A 12,592-nucleotide genomic window follows, 5' to 3' on the forward strand; every position below is an offset into this window, starting at 1 on the left:
TATCAGTCACCACTGGAAAAAGCAGTCTACAAGTAGATAGATCTAGGTGTGCCTATAATTACAGACATTAAAGGTGCACAAGCTTTGCAAGACAAAGGACCAACATCCTATTTTCCACCATTACTGTAGCACTCAAATGCCTAATACAGTGTATGATTGAGTATAGCGTGAGTCTCAGCAAAGCAGAATCACACTAGTCAGGCTTTATTTAGTATTACTCCTCACTAATCTTGTCTCCTTTCCTACACAGAGGGGATTCAAGTGGATCCTAAAAGATTTTCACCTACAGCTCTGAGAAATTCCCCTGAAGAGAGATGAGGTTGGGAGCTCTGAGGGCAAGTGGGTTGATTTTTTTCCAGTGAAGCTTAACTGTAGTATGCATACTTTAAAGAATGAACTCCACACTTTTGATTGTGGCATCTACTGTAGAAGAGTTGATACTTTCTGCAACTCTTTGTACCGATATTCAGCTAAACATTAAATCTCTATATTCTCTCAGTAATGGTTAAAACAGGTCAGAGGGTGCAGGCCTACCAAATTAAAGCTTTCCAGATAAGGGAAGTGATCTGTAACAGCAGTAAATAGGATATTTTCCCTCCCATATAAAGTTATGAAGACTTATTATCAGAACATGTAGAAACCCCACTCCAGTCACCAACTTCATTTACCTTTGTGAGAGGCCAAGGAAATAAGTCAGAAGAATTAAGCATTAAGAAGCTTATTTATAGTTCAAAATTATTACCATTAACCAACAGGTGTATTAGATATTAAAACAGTGAAGAAGAGAAACATCTTCTGCCACGTCTGTTTTGGAGTGCATAGCTTAATCCTTAGACCTTTTAATATTGTATTGCTTAGCCAGAAAAAAGTTTTAAGACTTCATTGGAGAGTAGTATTTGATAATTTTCTTCCGTTGAAGTGACTACCTTAATGCATGTGTAAGAAAATGAAGTAAATGAAGTATAATTCTAAGCAAAATGTAATGACAAACTGAATCCCAAGCACTGTATCACACTCTTGTTATACAGTACCAATTCCGACAGACACTTAAAACTTGCTTCAAAAACACATGCTCATTGGACTACAGTTTGGTACAGTTTACAAGCTTACATTAAGGGCTGTATCTGAATTGTCAATAAACAAAACTCGAAAGATCTTGCTCATTTCAACACATTCTCAAAGTGTGAGCTCTTTTATCACCAAGACATACTAATGCGCTCAGCTGTTTTTCATTCAAGATTTACTACTGTTCAGTCTCCCTATTAAAATGTATTTTCAGAAGAGGCAATGAAAAATAATGTTGTTATACCTATCTTGCTCTGATGTTACTTAGCACAATGTGGATCAATGATGCATCAAGTAGTTCAGTGAAGTCTCATACTACCAATTATTTCATTCACAGAACCCAACAGTGCCAACAATTTAGCTTGAAAAAGTAAAGGCAGTGAACTGAGACTGCTGTCAAGGGTCTCAAGCAGATAAGCATTTGTTTTATGGCCAGGTAAGAGTCACTGTTTTACCATTCTTCAATGCAACCTGCCCCACCCCCAAAATGTGATGAAGTCTGCACTGCCTAGTGAGGCCCTCCACAGCTGGAAAGCTTTCACTGCTAGTTTATTCCAGCCACCAAAATGTGCTGCTCTGCAAGCCTGTCTCACCCACTGTCATTCCTCCATTTCAATACAATGGAAAAATCACACAGAAAGTGTCCCATTTGTGGCATTTCATGGAATTTTACCCACTCTAAGTCTCAAACTACTGTGCCGCATTTGTTTACATAAGTTTGTAGTCACATCTACTCTTAACTACAAGGGAAAGATATGTTATAATTGCACTTGATAATGGACAACTGGATGCAGTCTATTTATATAGAAGAATGTGTTGTAAAGGGGGATTTCAGCTGCAAGTATTTTTATAAATAAAGAGACTATAGTGATAGTTTCTGGCTATCAAGAATAATGCAAGAAACTGACAGCCTTATAGTCCTACAATTTATTTTTTTTTTAAGTATCTCCCTTGAAGATCATGACTTTTTAAAGCTGTCTTCTTTCAAAAAAGGAAACACTTTGTCTACCTTGAAATAGAGGCACTCTTGAAAAAATGAAATTATAAAAACCTTGATTCTGTGAACATGGAAATTGATATAACTGCTGCTCAGGAAACCTTAGCCATGTAATAGTTGTCTATATTTGCTTCTAAGCAACAGCTCCTCCCAGTCAGACCGTTTCCAAATTTAACTTCACTATTAAAAACCAACCACTTAACAGCAACTCGGTCTGCCTCTAAAAAGCATAAAACAAAAGCTAGGATAGCATATCTGGAGTTTAGCAGGTAGTTACCTTAATTTCAACTTACTTTATGGCTGGGATCTCTTGGCAGGACTAACGTATCTTTCCACAGTTCCTTTCAGGACAGTTAGTACCCTATTCATGCTTGTAACCCAATATAAAGGCTCATCTGTCAGCTATTATAAACTAAATATTATAACAGAAAATTATTAGCCTCATTGGTATACACCAGCATACATACTGTGACCTCAAGATCTAACTGAACAGGCCATCACCTAAACACATGTCCAGGAATTGAAAACTATACTGTGCCAGTTCTAGCATTAAGAAGTTTCCTCCTACCAGTCAGATCAGAAGCTCAGTTTTCTCAGCTGTCTTTTACTCCCATGCTAGTTACCAGCATGATGACCTCAACAGTCAAACTGGTTTTCAAATTCAGAAAGCTGAAGAACTGATTTCCAGCCATATTAAAGAAAACTAACAAACAACAAATACAAACAACCCAAAAAACAAACATGCCCTGAAATGTATTCCCCACACACTACAAGCTCAGAAACACTCACGTAAATGAGTGTTTGGTCTCTCTCAGTGCTGCCATTAAGCTTCAAAACTGAGTGAACAGCAGCATCCATTAAGTGTCACTTACCTCTACTTCCACGGATTGCATTGCTAGATCACATGGTGGTTTTAGTGCCTTCGGCCTTGTCGCATACCAGTAGGTGGTGAGAGCTGCGAAAGCACCGAAGCCCATCAGCGTGTTTGTCGGAAGGGTGCGCACGTACTGTCTGACATCCCCAAGTTCTGGCATTCGTAGGTATCTAAACAACTCATGTGCTTGCATGGCAGCTCAGTGGGGCTGTCCTGATGCTGGAATCTGTTAACATGAAATAACGTTACACACAAAGATTTTAAATCCCCTTTCAATTCCCTGGTATTGTAGGAGAGCAAGGTATGCTTTGTCCTGCTAGCTTCCCATTATCAAAATTATTTGATCTGCCACTATCTAGGCAGGCAATACCTTTAGACTCCTGTGCTGCAATTAAGCAAGCTATTTTGGTTCACACTCTAGAAAAACAGGTGGGGTCGACAGGGAGCAATTTCTGTAGAGATTTTAGGCTACTTTTAAAAGCCAGTGCATTTTAACAAACCTTTTATTTTTTCTGAAGGACAGCAATTAAAAATTGCTATTTACTTGTAGAGTACCTGCACTGTAAGACTTCTTAAGCATCAAACAGGGAAGTCAGGGGTATAAGATGTTAACTTTCCTGCATTAACCTAACAGAGAGCATCCTAATGCTATAGTAGCATAGCAGGAGCAGGACTTTTCATCTCTTTAAGTCCATCAAATAAGCACTCTCTCTTCCTACTCTCCCTTCAGTTGTGCATAGAAAGCTTGTTACAGGAAGCTGCCTTCACAGCTGATATCCTCCCATAGCCTCTCTATGCTAGCAAGCTTCCTATTTCTCCCAGCAGCATGCCAGCATGGTGCTGCCTGTCATGCGGCAGACAAAGCAGCATCTGAGGAGGCCCAAGGCAGCAGCACACAGCAACATAATCAAGCACAGGAAGCACATTTGATTTGTCACGTTCACACAGAAGGAAGAGCCGAAAGAGGCTGCTCCCTGCCAGCCCTCGCTGACATGGATATTCCACAGCAAGAACCAGCTGTGGAAAAAAAAAAAAAAAAAAAAAGAGGGGGATTGCTGTCAGCTCAACTGGTGCTCTCCTCTACAGCCAAGGTCTCCTGGGACGTTTGTCACATGCCAAACCCACCAGCTGCTGCCCACTAGGTGAGAGGTAAGCAGCAGGCAGCTGGCCTGCCTGGGGCCAATAGCAGCCTGCACCCAGCCACCCCACTGCCGGTGCAGGGCCCCTGCCTGCCATTCTGCCCAGCTGGCAGCAGCCCTCATGGGTGCCTGCCACCCCTTCAGCCTCCTGCCACTCCAGGGACGGCAGGCAACTGTCCCAGTCAGATGGGGGGGCAAAGAAGCACTTTCCTGTGATAAGCTCTACCTGCTTGAAGAGCACAGACCTATGTTCTCAGGTAGTTTAGCTCCAGCCATTATCTGTGGATAATAAAATTAAACAAAGGACGAAAGAGTGTCAAAATGTGTGGTTAAACATATTGTGTAACAACACAGCACTGCAGAATGCCAGTACAGGAGATTCCTAAATCCAAACAGGCAGAATTATATTCTCCTTAGTTTTTAAAACCACCCATAACAGGTTAAGATTTCATATTTCTACACGAAAACCTCTGGTTTCCAGTCTGCCCTTGAAATCTTTACTGCTGCAGTAATTTATTCAACCAGGCAACAGAAGAGTTGTCTAGTTCAGTGAACGTCTAACCAGTATTTGGACAAGGATTTGCTACGGACAGCAAAAAAGCCATAAAAATAGTTCAAAGGGCCCATGGTGTCACAATGTTAGCAGAAGGGCAGGCTGAAGTAAGGTCATGGATGGGGGCAGTGTCAGGATGGAATCAAGTTCCATCTCTGGAAGGGTCCCAGACCCATAGAGCACTCCCTAGCTTGCAGGCACTACCTTTGTTTCCCACCACTTTCCTTTGCTTTCATGGCATCACCTCAGGATACAGGGCTGCACCACCCAGACATGCAGCACAGGGCCACTACAGAAATACCTTTTGGTTATTTGCACTGCAATACACAGCAGAGTATGCTCAAAATCCACAACACACCAGACTGCAGTAATGGAAGATAGAGAAGAAATGTCAAGGAACCTCTTCACCTTCCCTCGGCATAAATAAAACAATCAATCACTGACTTAATAAGTAGGATTACCATGCTGTTGCTTTTTATGCATCAAATTACGCTCATTAGCATTGAAGGCATTAAAACTATCTCCTAAGTTTTAATATCAGAAATTAATGGTAGAAATAAAAATCACTCCAAATGGGAAGCCCTGGCTTACAAGTTAATTTTGGGTATATTACAGACACAATGTTATGAAACTAGAAAGAGGGGACTATGATGTATCTAAGAGCTATGACCAAGCTTATTAGCTCTTTTCTCCTCAAGGCTCTCAATAAGCACCTTTGACTCAGCATTAGTCACGTTATATCCACACACGCTATACGATTCACGAATGCAATGTAATTAGAGAGTTACACTTTCAAAAGGCAGTGGTGCCATTATAGCTAACATGAACTGAAGTAAACATGATCATTTTTCATTCACATAAGAGTCCCATTGTAGTCGCAGAGCTACTACGATTTCAGGCTAGGTGAAGAGAAGAGATGCACATCGCTACTTTCTATTTCCTTGTGCAGCTGTTTGTAGAGCAGCCTGTAACACAAAACCTTTCTTGAGCAGTTACTCTGCAAGTTATCAGTTACGCAATGATACATTTTACTGCTTCGGTTTATACTGAGGATGACTTTATTACTCCTTCTGCCTCATCAGCACAAAAAAAAAAATGAGGTTAGGACAGAATTTTCTGCAAGACTAAGCAATTTCTAGCTTTAACACTACCTGCTAAGTCCTACCAGCTCTTGTTTTCTGTATTTAAGACAAAGCAAAAGATGCAACAGAGAGTGTTACCATATTCACACTGTTAACATATGCATCCAAATATGCCCCATCAAGAAAGGAGGCTTTAATGCCTCCCAGCCTTCTTTGACCCATCTCAATATTTACTTGGCTTATGCTTCAGTCACATCAGACATCCAGAGGCTTTACTGTGACCAGGGTGAGCAGTTCAGAGCCTTCAGATTGAGATACAAAGATCCTCCCAGTGGAGCTAGGACCTGGCTTTCAGTCCTTTTACTCAAGGAAGCACCCAGCTAAGTCTGTTCAACCAAGACAAGTGAAAAAAATCACACCCTCTTCACAGACTCAGGTCCTGCAATTACTTCTCATCCAGACAGAATCTGGACCACCAAGAACAGACCCAGATACTCAGCCCCAGTGCAAGACAGGACAAATTATTGGAAGCCACAGCTGAAGATCCAAAAATGATGATCCAGGATAAGAAAAGTACCAGTCTGTGATATTCAGCTTGCTGCATGAAGCAAAAACTTTGGAGCAGAATGGACAACATTTGAGGTCAAAAGCACTTTTTCCTCAATGCAACCACTAAATCTTGGTTTGTTTGTAAGTGTAGAACAAATAATACACAGATGTGGAAAAGTGGTTTTCACAGCAGGGCAAAACATCTGCAGAAATAACTGCCTGTCCTGGCTGCCTCATCTGAAACGGCAGTTCCCAAAATCCAGCCCACAAAAGTATCCCTCCGAACTCATCCTATCAGTTTGGTTAAAGAGCTCAGACAAAGCCAGCTCTCTCTGCTCACACACACACACACACCCCAGCACCCAAGACTCATTCTTTACAGCAGAGCCAGTATCTCAAGGCAACATCCCAAGTTGGCAGGACTCCGCCGTTCTTTGCTGCTCCTACTCTCCGCACACAATGGGCTATTTACAGCGGGCAGCAGCGTGCCTATTGTCTATCCATAGCCAGACATCGTTCGAGTGCAACGGAAGAGAACAGGAGAGCAGCCGTCAGCTTCTGTATTGCAAAGAAAACAACCCCAAGAACCAATGGCCTCTCTTCCTCTCTATCCTAATATTTAGATGGACAGCACAGTAGCACTGCAGTGGCCTGACAAAAAGGCAGGTCCACCACATGATGTAAAAGGAGTGGTTGTGTTATTTCTACAGCCTCTTGCAGGCAGGAGAAAGCTACAAGACAAATTGTCTATTTCTTATTAGTATGTCCCTAAGATGTTTTCACTATGATATGCTGGACCAGAGGATCAGCCACCCATATACCTCTGAGTTATCCTGACAGCTACTTGCCATTGCAGTTTGTTTACTTACTGTTTCAGGTTATACTGCGCAGTTCTCACAGATTGTTTTACTTGAGTCTTTCTCCACTCATCCTTTGAAAGAGCATGTAGAGAATGACATTCTAGCTCCTTTATTGCATATAGGAGAGGGTGTAACAAATAGCTTTGGCTATGAACAAGAAAAATCCTTTTGTCTGTATAAAATACATAATCCTAATCTCAGAGTGCATTTACAATCAGCTTAAATTTGAGTCAGTCCAACCTGTCCCAGATACACACTCCCACAAGCCTCTCGTGCTGGCCAGGCACTCATCTGGTTGTGCAGTCATATTAGGGAGGTGATCTGGAAAATGACATTTTCATGGGTGAGTTCTGATGGCAATTCTCAGTCTCGATGACCAGATAGTCATTTACTCCCAGAATGGAAACAAGACAGCACAGCTGGGGAAAGGGATGGATATTGTAATACTGCACCCTTAAGCACACAACTACAAACACTGCATGCAAGTCTTCCCAGGATTTTCTCCCCATGCCCTGCAGTCAAGGTACTACCTTGACTGAGGTCTTGCAACCACCTCTGACAGAGCTGTAACCAGCAAAGAAACCACAACGACCCTCAAGAAACAAAGGAACACTGATAATAGAGACCTGAAGGAGAATTCTCAGTTTAAGCCCTGTATAACATGAATAGAACAGCCAGATGTCTCCTGCAGTGCAGCCTGTCATGTGTGACACTGACAGGACAGTGTCCCTAGCCACAAAGGACTTCCCTGAACAAACCAAGTACTGCTGAACTGTCTGCTCTACTACTCTGCCACCCTTCTCCTCCACCTACACACTCCCCTCCTAAACAAGAAACTGTCTAAGAAAACTCTCATCTTACCCAGAATCACACAGATTGTCCACAAAGACTCCAGAGTCATAAACTCTCCTTTTAAAGCAGTAAGTGACAGATTAGACTTTCCTGCAACAGTGAAGAAGGAGTAACTAAAAAAAAAAGCTGAGGAACCCATCCCATGCACAGAGAGAAACCAGCAGGTCCTTAACACTCACCCCCCACCTCCAGTCCTCCTTCAGCCAGCCAGTCTGGCTGTGAGCAACCAAAGGGGATCACACAGTGTTCAGGTTGCCTCTGCTGGTTCAGTTTCCGATTCTGCTTTTGGGACAAGACAGGACCAGAGGTAAGTAGCCTACATGCTAGATTCAGCCCCATCAGGTGGCACATGGTGATTTACTTCATAAGCTTCAACTGAAGTTAAGACTCTTGCTGAAACCTCTAAGGAGCACTACAACTGATACTGATGTGTCAAGGCCCTGTCTCCCTCTACAAGGAAAGTCACAGTCCCATCCCCAGACATCTGCTGCAATCCTCTTGCAACCTAATGGAAGACCTGGATTCTTGCCTCTTCGTAGTGTCCAACAAGTAATCCAAGTGCACACCAATGAGGTCATTGGAGTTTATTCAAGTTCAGAAGCTGAATCACATGACAAGAACCTGCTCGATGCCTTTTGTGCAATTACAGTCCTTTATCAGCTCTTGGTAACCCTGTATATTCAGGAAAACCAATACTTCCCACTAAAACCTTGGACAGTGATTGATTTAGGTTCCCTTTGATCCATAGCTGTACACACACAACATGTCCATGCACAGTCTTAAGAGTTTCTCATCTTCAAAGACCACAGAGGATACTTACAAATATCCATTTTGCAGCCTAAATTACTATCCATTAGAATCACCTCCCTACAACTCTGATTTGCTAGTACATCATGGCACTGCTCTGTTAATTTACCCTCAATCCAAACGGAGTTTAAATGAAAATCACCCTACAGAAGCAAACTGCTACAAACCAGAGGCTTTCTGGTGGCATTAACAGCTAGAGTAGATCATATCAACTTACTTGTTCAACTCCTCCCAAGCAAAGGCTACTCTTTAGAAAGCTTGGTATGCAACATAAGAACTACATATGCTTGAAGACTGCAAGAATGAGCTTCTTACTCATACTTTTGTCACCTGAAGTCTAGCAGAAAACAACCTGGGTCAGGCATACTAAGCCACACTGCATTACACTAGATGGTATTAACACTCAGATGATTTAAAAACAAAACAAACAAACATAACCCTTAGCACTATGAGGCCAGACAGATCAGCAAGTACTTATGAGAAGCAACTGGTTCACTGTGTGTTCACCAAGTGACCTCCTGACACCAGCATCACAAGAAAGAGTATGACAAACCAAGCAACCCCTTGACCTCAGGTATTACAGTATCACTATTTCCTCTGAGTCAGTGATAGTAAGCATTTTCTTCTAGCTCTCCTAGGAAACTAATCCATCCTTACCAGGCTTATTTGGCTAACGCAGCCCAACTGCAGAGGCAAAGTTTTGACAACGAGGCACGTGCAGTATCAAACGAAAAAGCTTAAGAGGTCTGTGGTTAAGAACTTGTATTAAAAAGCCAGAAGTCCTTTTCTGCAAACAGAACATCATGCACTTCTGCTATAAGCATTAAACAGTCCAAACACAAAAACAAAAAACCATTTTTCCTCTAATTCTCTCTCAAAAACCATGCAAGCTGTTTTCAGTCAGTTTTGGACAAACAACCAGTACTAGAGTGAAGAGTGAAATCCTAATCAAAAAGGAGTATTTTACGATCATATTTTACTCTCTGTAAACTGCTATCTCCCAACATGAAAGGCCTCAAGAGAGCGGAAACCTCATGTTACCAAGTGTCCTTGTTTCAGGACTCAGGCAGGATCTGCAGAAATGCAAGCCCCCCATCTGCAGCCAGGTTCAGCCTACTGCCTGTAAAGGTCACTGCTGTACAGCAGCACTTCCCCGAGCCACTTGGTATTGTCAACTCCCACATAAAAACATTTACCAATGAACAAACCACCTTTCCTCCTATATGTGAGGATTTCTAGGGAGTTACTGCTGGTTATATTTAACACATTAAAATATTTAACATATCTAAACTCGTAATTTAATACAGCAGGGAAGTAGGATGTGGCAGGCAGTTTATTCATCGGACTACCAGAAGCCAAATTTATCAAGCAATGCATCCCCTTAGGCCAGAATCTCTCTCCCTCTCTGCTGCACATTTGTAAAAAAATTGGTGCTATGAGCCTTTTTGAGTCTAGCCATTTCAATCAACTGTAGCACTCAAATTAAAAAAAAAAAACAAACAAAAACCACAGTAACTTACAAATATCTTCTATTGCTCACATTAGTCAAAACAGTGTTTTCTCAGAGGAGAAAGAAAAGAAACCGCTTACTCTTCCCCACTGGAATTCAACACAACGAGAACAGAGCAAGTCTAACCCACCCCCATCTCCTCAAAAAAATCTCAGGAGGTATTAATTACTAGGGGAGCAACGGGGTAGGAGAGTCAGCTACAAGGACTTTACTAAAGAAACAGTAGAGTCACTTACCCAGATAAGTATTTTAAAGTTTTCTCTCTTTCCACTTGAATTACTGGTTTTGTTTTTCCACTGATACCAACCTTGTACTTGCCCTTGAAGCAAAAGGCTGCTTGGGCATTTGCTTCTCAAGAACTGAAGACTTACTTCCAACCTCATGTTGGTCAATTTGTAGTTGCAAAACAGTATTTACCAAATTTAGAAGCTGCCTTTTAGATTCATTATAGTCACACAGTCCTCAGAATAGGATGAGGCCATTCACTGAAGACCGTGAATTGAGTATATTACACACAACAGCTACTTGTAATGACATGTTTTAGATCTTCCCCATCAGCCATCCTCAGACATTTTCATATTCCAATACAGGCAAGCTAAATATCCTTGGACTTTAAAAAAACTGGCAGTAACAACACAGTTCTATGAGGACCTTTGTATTTCAGTTTTTGTATTATTAATACTGCTGTTCTTACAAGAGAAAAATAAAGGTATTTTTAAGTAAACTGAATGTCTCCTTACACTCAGTATTTCTTGATCCAAGAAATCTGATCCAAACCTATTGAGCGAAAAAATCTCAGCTCGTGAGTTTAAGAACAAGTTCTGAAGCTGCGTGGTGAATACAAACACTCCCGAGCAGGCTCAGGAGACTGCAGGGTTCTGTGTAAAGTAACGTGGTTAAAACAAATTCTGCTAACAACACATGGCAGAGCTGTTGTCCAGGTACAGATACAGAACCAAGGAGCTTCAGTAACTGTTTCTTTATATGTCACTCTTCCCTAAGACGGGACATAACCATCGTATCTCAGACTCTAAGGAAGGCGAGGCATATGTTTAGATGGATTGCCAGGTCCAAGAGGGTGCCTGTAATACCCCAGACACCTCGCTGGACTGCCCTTTAGAAATTCAGAAGGCTCCAAGTGTTGCCATTCCTGTTCAACAGGAACAAGAAACGTATGCACCCTAGCACAGAAACACCACGTAACCAAGCTAAATCGCTGCACTGTAGCACTGCAAGTCCTACCTCACAGCAGAGAGGAGGCCCGCAAGTCAAAGCCACTCAACCTTCCATTTTAGGCCGGTTTGCCTCACGCCACATTCCCATACGTGCTCACAACTGCTTAAACAAAACAAAACAAAACGAAGCCGCTCCGAGGACAGGCTGTATCCATGCCCGTAAGCACAACCCAGCTGAAGATGGGGTCCCCCGACCGACCGACCAGAGCCCCGCGCCCCCGGGCCGCGGCAGCCCCGCGCTCCCCACCCGCAGCGCCAGGCCCCGCTCCCCGCGGCCCCCGCTCTCTACCCCGGGCCGGGGAAGGGGCAGCGCCGGGGCCAGAACAATGCGCTGCCCGCCGGAGCTGCCGCAGCGCGGGGAGGAGGCCGGGGACAGCTGGCTGCGCCTTCCCGACGGCTTCTGTGCCGAGGGGAAGCGGGGAAGGCTCCGCAGGACGCGGATCGCACCGCGGAGCAGAAGAGCCCCAGGGCGGCAGCCCGAGGAGGTCGGCGGGGCCGCCCCGCCCGCTCCCGGCCGCCAACCGCCGGGCCCCGCAGGTGACAGCGGCCCGCAGGCCGCCCCAGCCCCGCGGCGACGGGCCGGGCAGCGGCGGCTCCGGCAGGCCCGGCGGAGCCAGCCCCCCTCAGCCGCGGCCGGGCACGCTGCGGCCGGCGCGGCGCTGACAGCCCCGGCCTGGCGCCGCGGCCCCCGGCCCCGGGCAGCTGCGGCGCCCCAAGACGCCTCGCTCACCTCCCGGCGGCGGCAGCAGCAGCAACGACCACGACTGTGCGCGGAACCCCCCGGCGCCGCCCTATTTAAGCCGAGCACGGCGGGAGCGGTGTGTGCGTGTGCCGAGCCCGCCTCCTCCGCCCGCCCTCCTGCCCGCCGGGCGCTACGGCCCGGCCCACCCGCCCGGCCCCTCCGCCGCCCGGCCCTGCCCGGCCGGTCCCCTCACGGCCTCCCGCGCCCGCCCTGCTGTGCCCGGCAGGGTCTGGCAGCGCCGGCCCGCGGAGCCGCAGCACTTCGTGCCAAACGCCGGTGAGGGCGGAGGGAGGGAACGCTGCCCGTGTGGGCACGAATGGCGGGGGA

General features: G+C 44.8%; 1 protein-coding gene across 1 annotated transcript in view; it reads right to left on the reverse strand.

Moving 5' to 3' along the window:
• The window catches only part of ACSL1 (acyl-CoA synthetase long chain family member 1), a 41,168-nt gene extending 28,810 nt beyond the window's left edge, over window positions 1-12,358 (reverse strand). Inside the window, exons 1-2 of the mRNA XM_051618953.1 lie at window positions 12,254-12,358; window positions 2,935-3,162 (exon numbers count right to left, since the gene is read on the reverse strand). Coding sequence (XP_051474913.1) covers window positions 2,935-3,129 — 195 coding nt within the window. The 5' untranslated portion in view covers window positions 3,130-3,162; window positions 12,254-12,358. The remainder of the gene's footprint in view (window positions 1-2,934; window positions 3,163-12,253) is intronic.
• Window positions 12,359-12,592: the final 234 nt, after the last annotated feature.

The sequence above is a fragment of the Apus apus genome, chromosome 4, assembly GCF_020740795.1.
Source record: "Apus apus isolate bApuApu2 chromosome 4, bApuApu2.pri.cur, whole genome shotgun sequence".
Lineage (NCBI taxonomy): Eukaryota > Metazoa > Chordata > Aves > Apodiformes > Apodidae > Apus > Apus apus.